Source organism: Oryzias melastigma, linkage group LG13 (genome assembly GCF_002922805.2).
Source record: "Oryzias melastigma strain HK-1 linkage group LG13, ASM292280v2, whole genome shotgun sequence".
NCBI classification, from domain to species: Eukaryota; Metazoa; Chordata; class Actinopteri; order Beloniformes; family Adrianichthyidae; genus Oryzias; species Oryzias melastigma.
Window position 1 is genome coordinate 17,822,618 of NC_050524.1, and position 20,106 is coordinate 17,842,723.

Here is a 20,106-nt window from a genome sequence, read left to right on the forward strand (position 1 = left end):
AGGAGCAACTTTTTTTGTGATGCGTCTCATGGTCTGTTGGTCACAGCAAATAGTCACCAATTGAAGTCCCAGCTAGAGTACCTGAAACAGAATCACCAAAGGGAAACTTATCTTTTTTGTGTGTCTGAGCTCGTTCTTTTTTCTATTTTTATTCATTTTTCTATTGAGCTTTTAAAACAGATACAGGATTAACACAAAGTTCAAGACTCCAGATTCTTTCTTCAAAGTTATTGTATAAAGGAAACCAAAACAAAACCCAGCAATGAGGATGACAGTAAAGGGCTACAAGTCTATATTTGTGTAATTGTTACAAAATGAGATACAGGACAGGAAAAAAACAAAAAAAGGAGGGGGTCCACAGATCATCCAATTCCCACCTTACTCCCCTCCCAAAACCCCCATGGAGAGATCAGGATTGGTCCACGGTTAACTACATTGAAGTGTGTGGTTTGAATTACTAAGAACTGAAGCTAAGGGTGTCCAGATATTTTCAAATAGTTGGATTCTGTTCTCCAGTGTGTATCTTCATCCAGCCACATTATGAATGTTGGAGTTAGTGTAGCTTTCCATAACATCTAAATTATTTTCTTGGCTGTTATGATGCAGTATGACAGGAAACACTGTTGAGCCTTAATTAACTTCTTGTGAAGTTCTGACACATTGTAGCCTGTGGAGAATTTAAAACCGTATAAGGTGGTGGCTGGCACTATTTGAGCATTTATGTCTTTGTGTAAGGCATTTTCCAGATCTCTCCAGAAATTGGTGCCCCTATCTCCTTTTTCACTGCAGCATTAAGGATACATCTTAAGGTGAATGTGCGTCAGCTTCAGTGTTTTAATGTAATTTCTAATTTGGAAATATGGGAAAAAGTTTTTGTTTTCAAGGTTAAATTTACTAAAGAGTTAAGACTAATGGGGGACCTTTCTGTGTGGAGTTTGCATGTTCCCCCCATTGAATGTGTAAGTGGGGAACTTATACAGTCCTTCACTTATTATACAGTCAATGCTTCTCCCCATGTATGTGTGGGTTTTCTCCAGGGACTCTGGCTTCCTCTCCGCATCCAAAAACATGCTTCATAGGTTAATTAGTTACTCCAAATTGTCCCTAGGTGTGTATGGATGTATGACTGTGGCAACGCAACAGACTGGCGACCTGTCAAGGGTGTACCCTATACCTTCTTATGTGGGTGGCCGGGTTAGGCTCCAGCAGCCCCGTGACCCCAAAAGGGACAAAATGGATTTAGAAAATGGATTCATCTACTTCTACAAATTTGTTTTTCTGTATTTTATTTTTAACAAAACTGCTTTTTTTATTAAACAAACTTTCAAATAAACATTTTCTCATAAATATGCAAATTTCAAATGCTTACTGGATAAAAATTGGGTTAATTATGTCTGAGACAAACTAATTTTACATTATGTGCAACTACCAAATGCACTTAACGGATTAAAAATGAAAAAAAAAAGTTTCCTATTGCAGAAAAACAACTTGAATTATTGGTTTCAAACTTAAGTTAAGAAAATAGTCAAAATAGAAGTGAATGGTGGATGAATGACGTTTCCCTCCATACCAATGAGAGAAAGCAAAATATCTTTAATTACATACATGAGATTATTTCATAATTACACTGTACATCAAATGTAAACTTAATACAATCACAAGAAAAAAAGTCAAAAAGGGAAATGATTTTAATCGAACAGTGTGATCATTAGAGAGTACATTTTATATTTTCCCAACAGAATGAGAGCATGCCGAAGACATCCCATCACAGCTCACTTATGAAACCCCTTTAATTCAAAACACTTCTTCACAAAACATCATCAACATATGCATTTCTATTACTTCATTAGATCCATTTATTCAATGAAACAAAAAATAAAGTTAAGAAGAAACAAATCAAGTTTTTATTTGCTGATTTTACAGGAAGGCTATGGGTTTTAGGCACAGATACTACTGTTTAGATGTTTGCCCACATAAAGACGTCCTTTTCCTCATTAGAACACATCAGCCACCATCTCGCAAAACTTAAGAAGAAAGGATGACCGACGGGCTGAAAGATGATTGCACCATTTATTTATTAATATGAGGAAATGTGGTCATCTCCAACACCCTAAAATAGGACCTTCAATGGAAGAAATTAAACAAATCAAGAATCTGAAACCAGTCAGAACCCAAAATCTGTGACTTTATAGGCTACCTGCTTTTTTTACCCCATACATGGATGACAAAGAAAAATGTCCATGTGTTTTGAGAGTGAAAACCACATTGATCAAAGCATCTTCCCAGAGTCACTGGTATTTGTTATTACTTCATCTTCTTCTTCTCTATCACAAACTCACAAGTGATCGTGTAAGCCTCCGATAGCAGCTCTGAAACAACCTTACAAAACGTCAAATTCTTGATGGTGCTTAAGCAAAAATTGTCACTTTCATGCTCAGACTTTAATGTTTGCTGGAGCTATCATTAAACTGTCAGTTTGCATGTATTTTAAGCTTCGGAGAACAGTTCCAAGTTTGCACTGGGCATCGCTGTCACAAAACCGTTTTCAGATGTCGCTTCTGACTTCATGTGTAAGCAACTGAAAATCTAGTTTAAACAATCTCTTGAAGTACAGTAGTTGTTCATATGTCAAACTCCTTGTATGCACGTTAAAAATAGACGGAACAATAATGGTAGGAGCTCCGGTTTGATGTAGAATATTTACAATGAAAGAGCATATAGTTCCAGTTCATTTTGGTTAAGGGCTCATTCAGCGTTTAAAAGAAGCATGCTGCTTTAAAATATGACCAAGAGTGCATACATTTGCAGCGAAAAGCAGCATATGATGAAAAACAAGTGGAAATAACAACAGCGTCCTTATTCTGACTTCTAAAAATACTTACTTTGCGTTACAAAATCTGGGAGTTGATCAGGCGTTTAGGACAGAGAACCGTAGCCGTGTTGCCGTCACTGAGACTTGATTTGGAGGTTGTAACCAGCAGATGAGCGGAAGCTTACCTGGACTGCTGATGCTAAGATGATCCTGAGAGCATGAGCGCAAGGTGAAAAGGCTAAACTAATGTTAGCCTGACTGAAAAAAAAAATAATCTTAAAAAAAAAAATTGCCATAAAGCAGAAGAGCATGTGGGCCAGGAGGGAAAACAAAGACATGTTAAGAGTCACAAAGAGAGGTCAGGACTAGCCACTGGGCCCCAGCTGCTTCTCCTGCTTATGTTTCTCTAACCACTGTAAGATTTGCTGTTTAAGTTCCTCGTTTGGCCTGATCTGGTCCATGGTTAGAGGACTGCGGTTGAAAGGATCAGTCTGATCACTGCAAAAACAAGAAAACCAGCATGTTATTTCACTTCTTCTGAACTGCAGCGCGTCTAAATTTCACAGTCAGTTTTAAAATTGTGACTCCAGACCAATCAACAAAAGACAGGCTAAAAGGAAAGAACTACTTCTGAACAGCATCTATGGAGGTAAAATAGACTCAGTGGATTTGTGTGTGTGCATAATCCTGGATTTGTAACTTGTGTCTGCATGTTTGTGTGTAACTTTGGATTAATGAGTATATTTCTTAATTTGTTATTTGTGTCTCCGTGTTTGTGTGTAACTTTGAATTTGTGTGTGCGTAATTCTGGATCTGTAACTCATACAATACATTTTGTGGGTAACTGTGTGCACTTCCAATTGTGTATTCACATGCAAAAAAATTGCAAAAAAAAAAAAAATACAGTACAACTTAAAATTACAGAAACTTAAAACTAACTACTAATACAATCCCCAATCCTCTGACACACACAAAAAACGGCATTTGGTCCCAAATTGGATGTGAGACTCTTTTTACATCTCTTGATATGTTTGTAAGTGATGCGTTTAAATGCTGGTAGAATGCTGGGTCATCAGAGTTTTCCTATCAGCCACTTTGAACTGAAATTGTGAATAATATCTGGTGAAATCTTGACATTTTTCTCCACTTTGTTAAACAGATTTGCCCCGATAATTAATCTAAAAAAGTCGGCATAACTGGGGCAGAGGTCACAGAAGAGCTCCATGTTTTCACTGTATAAGACTTAACCGCATTGACATGAATATCAATGGACTTAGCAACCCCTCCCTTTCTGTGTTCTAAATAGGAAGCACCCGCTGGTTGCAAGAAGGTCAAAGTTCCATAGACATCCATTGAGAAATAGTTATTTCTCAGTCATTTTATTTGTCGTAATAATCATTCTTTCTCTGATGCTTCCTTCTTAACACGTTCTTTCTCATTCTAGGTTTTTGAAAATATATTTTTTTTTGTTTGCAAGTTATTTAAGTTATAAACTGACCAATCAGATGCCTCAATAAAGGTGTGGCACCCGCAGGCCCCGCCTTGAATATCTGATTGACAGATTCCTCTGAGCTGCTTTCAGGGGGAGGGGTGTGGGCTTCAAACAAGCCGGAGCAAGCTCACTCATGATTGGTTCACTGTACTTCATCAAAAAACGTGAGTCAGAGCGACGCGGACTAATTGCTAAAGGGTTGAAATCATTTGCAATGTGGCGGTAGACGTATCAGGAAGTGACGGCGAAGGCTCTGGCCTGATTTCGCGAGGGCTGGAGGTAATGCATTTCCTATGGGGGACCTCAACGCTTGATATGTCCAGTTCTTATTAAGGGTCTATGCTTAATCATGTTATCGTATGGAGTCAAGATGACTCCACTGTTATATTGATGTGTGGACAGGATTTTATGTCTGCCACGGACACCAGTGAGGATACAAAAATTACTGCACTTAAACGCATCACTTACACACAAAACTTGAGACGTTAAAAAAAATCTCACATCAGTTTTGTGCTTAAAAGCGGTTTTGTGTGAGCGTAACAGGCGAATAGTGCGAATTTTTAACATAAAGTTACGCACAAAATGTACAGTAATAGTTACAAATCAAGAATTACGCACACACAAATCCACTGAGTCAATTTTCTTTCCATACATTTTGTAGTAAATGATCGTTGCAGCTTTTTTTTTTTAACGTAGCTCACCTGAGAAGATGTCTAGCTATAGTGGAGCGGTCCACTGTCACATTGGAGGAGGGGAGAAGAACAGGATCCAGCATCAGGGTGGACATGATGGGGTCCAGGAACTCATCTGGAGCATCTGCATACGTTTCCTCTTCCTGCTGCTGCCTGTCTGCATGCGACTGTATAAAGACACAATGCAAACAAAGTTATTATTAATTGTTCCAGAAGAATAACTAAAAAAGAGAGCTATAAAAGAGGCTCAGTTATATCGTCTGTGTGATGAGTTAAGTTAGACCTTTATTTTATCTGCAAGGAGACCAAATGCTACAATCATGTCTCCGGGTTTGTTGATCTTCTTCAGCACACGGAGCGTCTGGGAGAAGAGCGTAGGAGAATACGACCTTCCATCCTTCGGAACTGTGGCGCAGAAATTCTCCTCATCTCTGCCAAAAGAAAAATGCTTTTAATGTAACTCTTTTTTCTTTCATTTGGCTTCAGATCAAAATTTACATGAAAGAAAAACAGAAAATAGCATATTTGTTTAGCTGACTAATGATTCAAGGAGGAAGCCATTTTACCAACCCCAGGTTCAGGTAGATGGTGCAGATGTCTGAAACCAGCTGCTGTGGCTTGAAGTCAAATTCACTGAAGTCCTTGACTTTAAGGGCGCCCATCTTCGGACCCACCAGGTGTTGCAGGAAGTAGTTTAGCATGGAGATAATCCTCTCAGCCAGGAAGGGGTGCACAAAGATGCCCCGGATCTCTGAGGTAAGACGTCGCAAAAGAAGAAAGCTGCAGTTAGTAAAAAACTTCTGCAAGATTTCCTAAAATAGAGAGTGAAAGTGCATTAAACAAAAAGCCAATTTTTTGATCATAAAGTGTGAAAGATCATTTTTTCAAGATATTTATATTTCAAATGCATTTTTTTTTAAACTACAGACTATTTTGGAAAACATTTCAATACAATCACTTTGGGTTTTTTTGTATTTACTGTTTAGAGCTAAAGAATGAAGTTTTCACATAATCAGTCAAATATAATATCAAGAGAAAACCTCTCTAAGGGGGCAGAGGAGTGAAAGGTTATCAAAGCAAAGATCAGACCCTTAAAAAAACAAACGAAAGGAGCCCTTTGAAGAATGACATGTAACAGTTTTTTTTGGTCTGACCTGAGGTGAGGAAGGCCAGCGTCCCTATGGTCTCATTAGACATGATGTTGTGGAAGCGACCCAGCTGTCCAAACATCTGGAGGCTCGACTCCTTCTCTCTTCGGGCATCTGGGGGCAGGCCCTCCCACTCCCCTCGATCCCACTCCAGCTGAAGAATTTTGATTTTACTCAGGTACTAGGAAGAGGACAGAAAGGTATAAAAATGATCACAAACCTGAGTTTTTTCAAACCGTGGGTTTCATCTGATCTTGAGGCATCACAATTTATAAACTCAGAAATGCAGTTTTATTCAAATTCTTTTAACCCTCTGAAACCTAGGGGCTAAAACTCAGTTTTTGTCTACTTTTGAATTTATTTCTGCATTTTTAATTTAAAACACTGCCTGCTTGCTTATTTGGTATCATTTTAATCTACACAACCTCCAATATGTGACTCTACCTTTATTTGTATTTTTTTAATGTTGTATTAACACACTAGACATAAAATCATGCAAAAACAGAAAATTCTGTCTGGAATAAAAGTGATTCATTTTGCTGTGGAGACCTCAACAATGCTCAATGAACCATTTTTACAACAAATAAGATTTTTTTTATTTCATTAAAAACAACAAGAACAAAATGTAGTCATCAAACTAATCAACATGTTTTTAAATGAAAAAAAAAAATTTTCAGGCAAAAAAAAAGTATCTGGTAATTTTTTTAACATACATTAGAAGTTGTGGCTCACCTGAATAGCTTCATCCAATAGGAAGATGGCATCATTCATGAGTAAGTTGAGGAACCTGAGAAACAGTGGAGGGTTCATGGCCTCCAGGTTCTCTGATGCATAGTTTGCTAAATGCTAGAACAAAAACACGACCAATAAAATAGAAAGAATTAGATCAAATCTACTGCTGAGTCTGCTATCAGTTTTTCATGTTTACAAGGAGCAAACTGTCATTTCAGCAAGAACGGAAATCCACTTTAGACCAAACAATTGACTTGACAAAGTTTTAAGAACAGGTTTAATGTTTTCTGTCCTTCAAAACTCTTCGGATTGTCTTTGTATGAAAGAGGTTTTACAAGTTAAACTGCCTTGGCTTTATTTCCTCAACAGAAATTTGATTTTGGACTAGGGTTGGGCATTGCAAATATTTTCCAGAATCGATTCAATTTGATTCACTAGAGCCTGGATCGATTCAGTTCTGATTTTTTTTCCGAGTCGTCTTTCGATTCAATTTAATTTTGAGTTTTTGTTTAAAAATACATGAATAATCTATACATATATTTTGAAGGTTTTCATAATAATCTGATACAGTTCACATACAGTAACATGTATTAGTGAAATTATAATGAGATTGTTAATACCATACAGTGTTTCATGGATTCTCAAACGAAGAAGCTCCAACAATTGTTCTACCTCTCCTGGAGGGCGTTTCAGTTTGGCCACTAGGTGGCGACCGTGCTACTGCATTACAACTTATTTTAGAAGAAGAAGAAAGGATAAGCAAAAAACTGTGCTTTAGACCGCAAATGGTTACTTTAAATAAATATTTCCTTAAAAGAAATTGGAAATTCATACCTGTGAGTATATAAAGATGTTAATTTAGTCAGCAATATATCTTTAGGTGGACAGAGCGTTAGCATTAGCCGTCCTATGGGAAATCCCATTATACGTTAGCATCAAGCTAGTGGACTTAAGCTTTTATGCATTAGATCGATCTCTACTTCTATGGATCGATTATTGATCTATTAAGCTTAGATACATGAATTAATTTTATCAACCCAGATCTATTTTGGACAGATTAAATATTTTTGTTAATACAAAAAAAATCCATATATGAGGTCTAAAGAAGCCAGCTTATTCCAAACACTCTACAAATACATCAGATTGCCTTCAAAACTTTTTTTTTCCTTCATCACATAAAAAGCTGAACTGGCAATTAATCTTGAAATTATCCAAACAAAAGAAGTGAACTCTGAGTCAGATATGGTCTCAACTGATCTTCTGAAAACAGCTCATCAAGATGAAGAGAAAACATGTTTTTACCTTAATGCTCTCTCTGTAGTTTTCTTTGCTCCACATATATTTCAGAATGGGATACATGGGTCTTCGGTAGTTAAACTTCTGTTCAAACTGATGAGGATCTCCTGGAGAAAGAAAAGAGAAAAGTAAACGCAGTTGGTTCTGAAGGCTTGCTTTCTTGCTAAGTGAACAAGAACATTGACTTGATGCTTAAAAATAAGAACTTAAGTCAAACATCTGCTGATAGAACAACTTTAGGTCATCTGATTACTAGTTTTTTTGAGGTTTTCATTCTGACTCTTTTCTTATGGCGATTTTAGAAAAGTCATGTAGCCATTAATTCACACATATACAATTTAGCTGTACTGCTGCAGGCTGACAGGCTGCCAGTTTCGCTGATGTCTGAAAAGCTACTTATGCCAAAGGCAGTGCTTCCAACAGCATGCGACAGATCCATTGCCAGATCAGCAAAGTTTGACATCAACTTCCTCAAAGTCAGGGGGAAAACAAGCCACCAACGAGTCAGATAAATAAACAAGTAAATAAAGCCTACCTGTGAATTCAATGTCAACAAACACAGTGATGATGGCCTCAGCCAGCTGAGGTGCATGTCTGTAGGAGCAGAAGACTCGCTCTCTTTGGAACACGATGGGCTGAGCAGCACCAGGAGCCAGAGGCTCCATGTGAGGCATGACCGCCTCCAGGACTTCTGCCAGCTTTGCTCGTAAATGAGGGTTCTTCATCCTGTTGAATCAAACGCAGCGGAGATTCGACCAAAAGACAAAATATGGACTGAATGATTCTTCACGATGGAGTTATGTACCTCTCCACATTACCCATGAAGACTGTAATGAAGTTAAGAATTTGCTCCAAGCTCTCTGCAGAAGTCTCCAACACATCGTCAGCGAACCGACGCAAAAATATGAAAAAGTCTCCCAAGTTTTCTGCAAAAAACTCTGACGAACATAAAGAAAGATTTGGAAAACATAAGTCACTTTTACCATGATGCTTTCACAATTGCAGCTACTTTTTGTGTATATTTACTCAGAACTGTGCTTAAAAGTGAACAATGTTGAGCAAAAACACAAAAGGAACCAATTTACGACAAAAATGTTTACCTTTAAACACAAACAACACAATTGTGCATCTTGTATGGAAAGAAAATAGACTTATCCCATTTTATGAGTGCATAATTCTTGATTTGTGCCTAACTTTGGATTTGTGCTAACGTAATTTTTTATTTGTAACTCATACAATATATTTTGTGCATAAGTACAAAATTATGAAATTTAAAAAAATACAATTTACACATGTGCAAATTTAGATTACAACAGCTTGAAACTAACTACACTTACAAATCTTACACACAAATCACTTGTTACGCACACACAAAACCACATTCACGCACAAGACTCTTTTCACGTCTCCACTTGTAAGTGATGCTTTTAAATGCTGCTAGAATATTCGGTCATCAGAGTTTGCTTATCAGCTGCTTTGAACTAAGATTGAGAATAATATCTCTTAAAAACATGACATTTCACAAACTCATATTTAGATTTTTCATTTTATCTGGCATATGCGTTTAAAAAAGTGGGCAAATTTCGAATTTCAACAGATAACATCTAAGAAAAACTCAGAAGACCCAGTATTCCAGCAGCATTTAAATACTTACTCTTGGACTATTGGAGACGTGAAAAGAGTCTCACATCTGATTTGTGTATAACAAGCGATTCAGGTGTAATTTTTAAAGATTTGTGTGTGTAGTTTGTTGCAAGGTGTTATAACTTTAAGTTGTGTGTGTAATTAGTATTTTATTAAATTTCATAATTGTTGTACTTATGCACAAAATATATTTTACGAGTTAGAATTTAAGAATTACGTCACGCACAAATCAGAGCGAGTTTGTTTTCTCTCCATAATATTGCTTTAATATACAAAGTTCCTTCATTTCTTGTGGGAGTTATGTTCTAAAAATAACCTGCGATAAGTAAAATCCACAAAGTAGGATTCTAGAAGTTTTATGGCTGTAAAATTACCGGCATGAAGCCCAATGAGGCTAATTTTCTTTGTGATATTGGGCTATATAAATAAAATTGAATTGAATTAAAACCCCTTATTTCCAACACTATCAGACAGACATGAATATTTTCACGCCTTGTTTCATCTCTCAAAGTTCCAACCCTCATAGAAAAATAAGTTCTGTATTATAGAATCAAAACATGGTTGTGAAGATTTGGCAAACTGAACCTATTCTGAACAGGAGAAGCGGCAAGGAGGAGATTGATTGACAAGGTTAACAGCCAATCAGGATGCAGAGCACAGTACACTGTTTAAATCTATGCAAAAAATCTCTCAAACAGCAAGATTGTGAAAGTTGAACCAGGATGTAAGTGAGGGAACACTGTATTCAAAATGCAGAGAAAGAGTTGACCCACCTGGTATATAGCAGAGCATGTTACTCCTCAGCGAGGGCAGGGGAAAGCAGAGTGCTACATGATCGGGCCCCTGGTTTCCCATACTGATCTGAACGAGCAGCGCAGCAGTGGAAGCTTGGAGGTTAAGGCAGCATTGCAGCATCACGGGCTGCGTGGTGGCAGCTTTGGTTGACAGATAAACAGTCATCAGGCGCTCGAACTGCTCCAAGAGCTGCTCCGTCATCGGGTTGCCGGTCCGCTGGGCTTCCTGGCACGTCACCTGAACCCGGTGAAGAGACTGGTTCATCTTGACCATCTGATCATGGAGTCTGCGGACGTCGTCCACACACATAGGGGGTTAATACGTTAAACTAACTGCAGAGTTTTACGTTTATACTAGTGCTTGACGGACTGAGTGTACCTGTGGAAGCCCAGGTACATGGTGAGCTGTGTGAAAATGAGGTTTTCGGTCAGCAGGCTGTAGGACTGTGCAGGCTCTACCTGCTGCTGGGGCGGCACGGGGATCAGGCAGGTCTCTTTGTCAAGACCTGATGAAGACAAAAGGTGGAATCAAAGAGAGTACAACCATCTAACAACAGCCAGATATACTGGAGTACAAACCACCAAATGTAACCTTAGTTATTTTCGAAAATAAATGGCTCATGGTCTAGGAAACATAAATGTAAGCGACCCAACAAACAATTATGTTCTGTTTTATAAGAAAATTCAAATTCAAGGTCTGTCATACAAAAATGTGGCGGAGGACTATCGTGTCTTTAAATAGATAAATGAAACCCCATGATACTATAAGAAAACTTTCAAAATAACAAGATTTCCCATGAAAATGTACAAAAAAAACCCCATAATTTTATTGTTTCAAGTTTTCAGTTTGAAATAAAATAAAAATATAAAAACAATTGCTGCCTTTAAAAGTATTAGTAAAAGTGAGATATTAATAAAATCTTATAGATAGTATGTAGAAAAATTCTTTCATAAAACTAAGTAGTTAATGCCGCTGAACCTGAAGTATTATTTCTTAAGTAGCATTTCAATATGTTGGACGTATCAAGTCTGTGTGCCGTGACAAACCATTCGGCCTTTTCTCCACTTAATTTTTAAGATTTTAAACAAAAAAAAGTGAAGTGGTCCGGTAAATACCAAAAACAAGCTCGTTTGGATTCATATATGCTTCAAGGTTAAAATGTAAGCTAACACAACATCCTAACCTCTAGCGTGGATGCTACGGTTGCGTCTCTCCTCTTCGCTCAGGTCTTTGAACGCACAGTAGGTGGGGTTGAAGGTGAGCAGCTTGGGTGAGCGCGGCTTGCAGAACGGCTGGCACAGCTTGAGCAGAACGGCGCCCAGGTTCAGGAAAAACGCATCGGAAGCGTACATTTGAAAGAATATCTCTGGCATCTGATTGGCCCAGATCTTGGCGCGCCCGGCGTTGGCCTGCAAGCAGTTTCCCAGCCACGTGAGCAGGAGGTGGCGGGTCTCAACCGAACGCTGGAGCAGGTTTTTGAAGACCTGGTGCAGCTTGTCATGAAACTGACCCATAAACTACAACACACACAAGAGATGCTTTTTTTTGTGAGGAAAATGGTAAGAAATCACGGAATGTTACAAAAAGATGGAATTACTTGATGGATGTTTGCCTCCTGAACTTTTGTCTCCTGGGCGCTGGAGCGTGAGGGGTTCAGGAAGTAGCCGTGTCCTTCTACTACACCGGGGGTTTTTAGTAAGCACGATATACTCAATAATGTCCCAATTAGGCTCTTCTGATACTGCAAACCATTAGACGGGTCTTTTGGTTGGATGTGTTCCACCAACACCTGGAAACAAAGGAACAGAAAGAAAATCTTAAAATCAAAAAGTGGGACACTAATAAATAACATTTTCATTGTCTCCTAACCTTAGATATATCTTTATGGTGGCTGAAATACAGGAGAACATCTAGGTAGGAGTAGAGGAGAGGCTGACAAAGGTCCAGGTCTTTGACGCGGCCCTGGAAGATATCTAGAACTGGAACTAGCACCTCGTGAAAGGATCGCACCTCCTGGTCGGAAAGCAGGCCACTAATGACCTCTTCTACAAACTCAACCACCTCCTCTGGCTCTGAAAAACACAGTTATTTTAAGAGTTAAGAAGGAAAAGTTTTTCTCTTGTAGCCGACAGAAAAATAAAACGAATGAGACACAAGAAAAGGAGAACCTACGTGCTCCCCGTATGCCCTCCAGCAGGAGGTCCAGAAGCTGCTCATAAACATTCTGGTTAACGTAGATCTCCGGAGTGAGCAGAACCGTCCGCGTGTTTGAAACCGTGAGGGTTTTGCAGCGATCAGCAAACGAGTGTAACTTCTCAGGCACCTTCTTCACCTGATTTAAAGACAGACGAGAGTTAAAAAAGAAAAGAACTGCAATGGGATTAAATAACTAAAGCATATTTTTAAAAAAGCATTGCAAAGAGAAGTGTTTAACCCTTTGGAACCAAGGGCCTAAATCTCAGTTTTTGTCAACTTATTAATCTATCTCTGTATTTTTTCATTTGAAAGACTATTTGGTTTCTTATATATCATTTTAATCAGCACGACCTGTCATTTTTTCACGTTATATTCAAACAGCAGACATAAAATCATACAAAAATAGGACATTCTGTCAACTTTTCAACATAGAATGAAAGATTTAGTGTAATTAAAGGGGAAAAAGCAATAAAAAATCTTTTAAACAAACGAATTGAAATGTTTTTGAATGAAAATACAAGAAAATTCCAGGCAAAATTCAGAGATTTCCTTGACCCACATTTATAAACAGTTTTTGTTTGGTTGAACATATATAAAAAACAAAAGTTGTAAATGTAAAAAAAAAAAAAAAAATATGAGTTTTAAACTCAAAAGTACAAATTGTAAACTTGAAATAAATATTGATTTTTTTTAAATAAGTGTACATTTAAAAATTGAATTAAAAAAAACTAAAAATGTTACCAAAAATAAGTTCATTTGTATTTTCAACTTTTTTTTAGCTTAAAGCCACGTCTCTGTGTAAAAATAGGATCATCTCAGCAGTGAATACTTAAAAATTGAATTAAAACAGAAAACTGAGAACTGAAACCAAAAAGGGAGAGTTTAAAAAAAAGGTGAAATATAAATAAAAAAATTTTTTAATCTGCTAACAGTTTAAGATTAAATTTTTTCTTTGTATTTAAATTTTAACTTTTTACTTGTTTTTTTCAAATTTTCAAAATTACTTTCAAGTTTACCATACATTCTTTTTACAATTTTAGCTTTTAAATTTACAATCTTATTTTTAAATCTTCAATATTTCTTTCAAGTTTGCAATATTATTTGTTCAAATGTACAATTTTATTTTCAAATTTACATTTTTATCATCAAATGTTCAATATTTCCCTTAAATTTACAATATTAGTTTTTCATATCTACAATTGATATTTTAAATGTACAATTTTCTTTTCACATTTTCTATACTTCTTTCAAGTTTACAATATTATTCTTTCAAATTCACAATTTTATTTTTTAAATTCACAATTTTATTTTTTATATTTCTTTTAAGTTTTAGAGTTTGTACTTTCGAGTTTAAGACTGTTTTCAATTTATTTATTTTTTTTACAATCTGTCTTTTCATTCATTTAAATCAAAATTTGACCCAACATTTCTGTTTGCAATGGAGTCCTTTGATGAAGCATCTGACGTTGGCATTTATTTCTTTTTCTCCATCTGAAAAATTTGTCCCATTTATGAAAGTATTAAAGCATCTCGTTTAGAAACTAAACTACACTGCTCTCCTCTTTCTTTTACGCAATAAAACCAATCATAGAATATTACTACTTTTGGCGTAGTTTTATTATGCTGATGTCATAGCAGGCGTGGCTCAGTTCCAAAGGGTTAAAAAGACGACAAGAAGACGCACCTCTTCCTTAGCCCTCTGGTAACAAGCAAACAGATAAGGGACAGCACATTTCTCCCCAGCATCCCGGTCGGCTGACAGGTTCACCGCGCTGCATGACGTCATGTAAATGAGATGATTTCCTGGCTCCAGCAGCAGAAGGCGGTTAAACAGAGCCTGCAGGACGAGCAAAAACACCACAAGATGGAAAAAAAAACATCAGCAATAATTTACCTCTCTAAGACCAGAAAGTTTTATGAACCCTAAAAGCTTCTATTTGCTTCTTAATAAATACTTTGACTTTTGACATTCAAACTAAACTGATGGGAATGGCATTTATTAAGAAGCTGAACAGTTTGTGCTTCTCGTTTCTTCCATTTTGTAGCTCAATGAGAAGATAGAAACTCGACGCGGAAAAGCTGTGACTGATGTTCGACCTGCTCTATGTTGTCCATGTCCAGCCAGTCCTGCCCGTCCAGATCTGCTGCCATCTCCTCCAAGTAAACGCATCGTGGAGGGATCCCGTTACCTCCTCTCAGACTGGGATCACCTGAAGTTAAAAAAATAGTGTTGTAACAGTCCAAATAATTTACATCTAGGTGAGCTTTAGCTGCTAAACCCACTGAAGAGTGGCCTAGCACAAAAAAGAAAAGCACATGAACTGGAAAACAAATATGGGTTTAATAACCCAGAGAAGCAGTTCATGAGGAGACTGTCTGTGAAATCAAAGGAGGGCTTTTAGCCCCCCATTCCCTGAAGCTTATGACTCATCTCTAAGCTTTCGGAGTGATGGAGAGATCCAGTCAGCTCACTGCAAGACTTCACAGCAGTGGAGGTCTTTCTATTGTCTTTAAGTGAGGTGAGTCATGTGGTGAGTTGTTGTTTACTGGAAATTTCTGATTTGATTTTCAAAATAAACCAACAATGCCCCCTAGAGAAAAACAAGAGGTTGCTAAATATGACCTGCAATCCCATCTCGGTTTCAAAGAAGAATTTTCCGTATTAAGTGGTAGCTTCAGGGATATGAAGCCTTGCTGGTAATGTTCCACTGACTTTATCATAAAGATCTTCTACAGAAACCTGCGTTGGAATGTAAAATAACTATAACAAATAATGTTTTTTTTTCAAAATCCCTCAAAACAATAATATAAAATGTGTCAACAAACATAAAAAATGTAATTATTTCTATTTCCCATTGACCCATTCTGAAAACTACAATGAAAACTTGAATCAATAAATTCAAAGATGGACTTCAGCTTTATTTTGTGAGCTGGATTCATTTATTTTAAATGATTCACTCAAGAATAAAAATTAGCTAGAGCAGCAAATACTGTATTTGTTCCCAATAAATATGAAAAATGTTTTAAATTTTTTTTTTAATGCAATCTCTTATATTAGAAAAAAACTTTTTTAACTATAAAGATTATAACTATAAAGATTATAACAACTATAAATGTATCTAAAAGTAGAAGTTTAAGATGTTTCCTTAACCCTAGAACACTTTCACTTTAAAAAGTTACACCATCACTTTAGCTGGGTAATTTTTACCCAATACAATATACCCAATAAAAAGTATTTCTCATAGAAATAGACTAAAATATGAGAACACATGATAAGTAATAGCAGATTTTTTTAACTGTGGTTTATGTAATAAAATGAAAAATAAAAACATAGGAAGATCCTAAAAACATGCTAAAAAATTACTGAAAATGTAGGAATTTGAGAAGAAAAAAAATCCTAAAAAAAACAAAATGATACTGGAGACTTGGCCATTAGTGGGACATGTGAGACTTTAACCAGGAACTCATGACACTCAGAAAAATGCATCATATTGAAGATCATGTGATCATCTTGTGATTAAAACTGTGTTTCTGAGAATTTCCTAATTTAAATCGTGTTGGTTTGAAAACTGGATGCTGAAAAATGCTCAGACTAATGATGCAGTTATTGTGCACACCTCAGCCTACTCACACTCTGGTGTGTGAGACATAATGGATGAGCGTTCAACACTTGTGCTGTACCAAAATGCAATTTATGCTCAAAACTGTACGACTGGATTGATCCAATGTTGCTAATCCTTAATTTTGCACCACTAACGTTAGCTTTAGGCTACAACCTCGAACGCAAATTGAGCTCTCAGCAACAGGGAGGGGGTATTTTGCTTTGAGTAAATAGCCCCGCCCACAACCCAGAATTATATTTCTAACGAGTTACTGCCACTGCGCCTAAAAATGTCTTAAAATATGGCAAAAGCATTTTGATTTTGGCTAAAAACTTCACAATCATAATTAAAGGATCATTGAGAATGATTTTACAGTTGGAAAAAAATATGGTTTGAGTGGGACTTCAAGAAATATTACCAGTTTTTCTAACTTATAGACACCCGTCTGGTCATGTTTGTACTTACTGTTGTCCAGAGTGATCAGAAATATCCTCTGGATCATGTGATTGACATTGAGTTGTTCGCACAGCTCCTGCCGGGACCGGAATGAGCGGCTGATCTCTGCAACGGAGTCGTCATTGTCATCGACGCTGTCTGACACAGAGTTTTCTGACTCCGACTGGCTGTCTCCAGAGTCCTCCACTGCGAGAGCAAAGAGGGAAGAGGAGGTTTGGCCAGATGTTATTGTCAGAGGAAACTGAGTAGTTTTATGCTTTATGTTAATGCATGTTTTTTGGAGAATCAAATAAGAGGAAGATCCATAATCTGTGACTGAAAGCTTTCCGACACTTGGCAGCACATTTGACTTCAGTTCTCTCTATATATTTTATGCACCTGCACAGATTCTAGACACTTCGTGTCAGATGCAGAAGCAGAACAGCCTCAGATCATAACCGAGCCTCCTCCGTGTTTCACAGCAGGGATCCTCTTTTTTTCTTGGTATGCTTCATTTTTGTGTGAGTGAATACAGAGACAAAACATACAGCTTTACCAGAAAGTTCTGTTGAGCTCTTCTATGATTTTCCTTGATGGCATAGAGAAGAGCATTGAGAAGAAATGTCTGATGTATTTTTTAATATGTTGATAGTCAGTACATTCTATTTATTACTCATTTTTAAGTTGTTTCTTTAGAAACCACTTTGTTTTTTCAATAACAGATTGGCAACAATAATTTGATCACATCTGTGGTCATTAACAAAACAGATGCATCTCTCTTTGTTTAACTAGTTTTTCTCCTCCACCTGTTTAAGGTTTATTTTTCTAACTGTTGCTGAATATAAATAAATGTAACTGTTTTATTTATAAGATTTTTACGTATGTATGTCATACTTAAAAAAATGATAAGCTAGTGTTTTATTTCTATTTTACAAAACACCAATAGTAAGCATTTTTCTAGAGAAATCAGGAAGTTGAAGTTGTCAGCGGTATGGGGGGAATGCAAGTTCTGACTTAAGTACTTATATTTCAGATATTTGCGCGTCACAAATTCTGTACATAAAAATGTACTTTATTTGCATTTGGCACAAGGTGTGTTTATTTACTTACAAGGTTGCTGAGCAGATTGCTGCTGCGGTTTCTGTCCAGATGCAAACTGTTTGGCATCTGCGAGTGAGCTGAAGAGGGCAGCAAAGGGGTTGCAGGAGATGTTCTGATTGTTGTTGCCCTGGTCTGTCATCTCACTGGGGCACAACACTCACTCCATGCAAGATCCCTGCCTCCAGAAGCAAAGCAGACATGTTATTTAACAGGACATGCCTGGGGCTGGGTAATAGTTTATAAAAGCTGTGCCAAAAGAAGAAGAAACTGTGGTTTTCCTGTTAGTTAGGAAAGTTGTTTAGGTTCATTTAGGTGTCTAACCTGTTTGTTAGCTCATGGCCTCCTTATCAAGTTAACACAACTAATGATCAACACACATGCTAGTTCGTGAAGCTAGCTGTCAACTTCAGGGTATTTTACATACAGCTAACCACATATAACTATGCACACATATACTAAAATATACTTGCCAACTAGTTAAACATTTGGCAAGTTTAGCTTGTCATGTAAACAGCGTTGAAACGCGAATCGTTAGTAAACTAGTTAGCTCGTGTGTGGCTGAGCATGCTAGCTAGGCTGTCAGTACGTCTCTATGTGAGCTAATATTAAGCAACCGGTGTGTGGAGTTTAAGTTTTCAATGTTTTAATGTTTTAGTTAATTCATACCAGGGATATGCCGTACCTGTTAGACGATAAGAAGCTAGGTTTAGCCGATTTTTATCCGCAACGAGCAGTAAACACAGAATGTACACGTCATCAGTGTGAGACGACACTCCTGCTCTTTCGAAACGTGAAGTGCTTCATTAGTTTCCCCATAGAGCCAACATTCGGTCTGCGTTGACTTAAAAAGAATAAATAAATAAAAATATATGTATATTTACAATAAAAATGCAATGTATAGAGGCCAGGGAAAAGTTAATTGAAAAATCTCAAACTTAATAGTCATAATTTTATTGACTCCGCATCAGACAAATTCATAAGATAAATAAATAAAAATAATGTGCAAAAGAACTATGAATTGATTAATTTCCAACATTTTTGTGCTAAGATTTACCAATGTGATATTAAAAGTAAAGAAAAAAAATATTGTGGTTTCTTCAATAACATTCTGAGAAGTACTTCTGTGAAGATGTGACTTTGAAAATTCCAAATTGTCAAGCAATTATTTTGTATTACACAAAACATTGTTGAGTTACACACACAACTGTAGTCCTCACACATTAAAGGCATATTTTTTTGAACAACAATTCAATTCCTATCATAACTTGTTGACAATACAATTCATAGTCAAGGTTGCTTTATTTTAAGTGATCCGATATACTGACCTAAAGTGATCCAGGACATATTTAGCCAAAACTTCAACCGGTGTGACTCAGAGATGAATACCTGGTACTGAACAGTACAGGTAAAGTTTTCCAGATCCCTTGTATTTAATGCAAGACAATTAAGCATACATTAAATATGTGTACAAACAAACACGTAAATAAGAATTAATGGCAAGAATATTATACTACACTATATGGTCACATCTTTACAAAATTGAAAGTGTTTTCACACATTACATTGTAATGATGGATTGGTAATTCTTTGCAGCCATCACATGTGTGTTGTCCGCTGTGATCATCATTTTTATGCCATAGTAAAATAAATCTACCATGTCTCAATCCAAATGGTATTTTCAAACATCGATTATCAATTTATATAATTTTAAAATTATTTTTTAATAGTACTATAGGTCGATTCAGTTTGATTCGATTATCAACTTGCCAAAGAAAGATTAATCTGGTTGGATTGTGGAAACAGAAATTGATTCATCAATTAAACAATGGCCTATAACCCTATGCCCCTAGCCCCCATTAATATTTTTTATACAAATTTACAGTTGAGGAAGAAGAGAAATAAACAATACTGTTATCTTAACATTTTAAAGTTTACACTTTAAATTCTGCATCATGGTCTGTTCCCCTATAGAGGGCAGCAGCAGAGTGCATAATCAGACCTAGTTTTATGTGTAAAATGTTTCCCTTTTTTTGCTCGTTAAAACTAGATTCAAACTCATCTAACTACAATGAAGCCTACTATCAATTTGAAATAGACACTGTAGTTCTACTTTAAGTTATTCTTAATGATAATGATGAATTGTAGAAGGAACAGATTGCAT

At 36.6% G+C, this 20,106-nt stretch overlaps 1 protein-coding gene across 2 annotated transcripts; it reads right to left on the reverse strand.

The window, feature by feature from the left end:
* Positions 1 to 1,573: 1,573 nt before the first annotated feature.
* Positions 1,574 to 18,759, reverse strand: ube4a (ubiquitination factor E4A (UFD2 homolog, yeast)). 2 transcript variants are annotated; one of them, XM_024277505.2, is made up of 20 exons: positions 18,628 to 18,748; positions 17,955 to 18,124; positions 16,875 to 17,051; positions 14,905 to 15,017; positions 14,492 to 14,644; positions 12,784 to 12,943; positions 12,481 to 12,683; positions 12,209 to 12,400; positions 11,795 to 12,128; positions 10,990 to 11,116; positions 10,590 to 10,897; positions 8,978 to 9,110; positions 8,708 to 8,898; positions 8,179 to 8,279; positions 6,877 to 6,990; positions 6,151 to 6,325; positions 5,567 to 5,747; positions 5,280 to 5,427; positions 5,006 to 5,163; positions 1,574 to 3,310 (listed from the first exon to the last, which is right to left on the reverse strand). In XM_024277505.2, exons 2-20 carry the CDS (start codon positions 18,082 to 18,084, stop codon positions 3,178 to 3,180), a joined length of 3,231 nt encoding a protein of 1,076 aa, XP_024133273.1. In that variant the 5' UTR covers positions 18,085 to 18,124; positions 18,628 to 18,748; the 3' UTR covers positions 1,574 to 3,177. The 2 variants fall into 2 exon arrangements, with proteins under 2 accessions (XP_024133273.1, XP_024133272.1); XM_024277504.1 differs by having other exon boundaries at positions 3,178 to 3,310; positions 17,955 to 18,120; positions 18,628 to 18,759.
* Between the last annotated feature and the right edge of the window lie 1,347 nt (positions 18,760 to 20,106).

Excerpts from the sequence above, each read along its gene's own strand:
- ube4a (XM_024277505.2), bottom strand. The coding sequence starts at position 18,084 with ATGACAGACCAGGGCAACAACAATCAGAACATCTCCTGCAACCCCTTT. Across the intron at positions 12,944-14,491 it reads ACCAGAGGGCTAAGGAAGAG|GTGAAGAAGGTGCCTGAGAA; the intron begins GTGCGTCTTCTT and ends TCTTTAAATCAG. Across the intron at positions 3,311-5,005 it reads ATAGCTAGACATCTTCTCAG|TGATCAGACTGATCCTTTCA; the intron begins GTGAGCTACGTT and ends TTGTTTTTGCAG.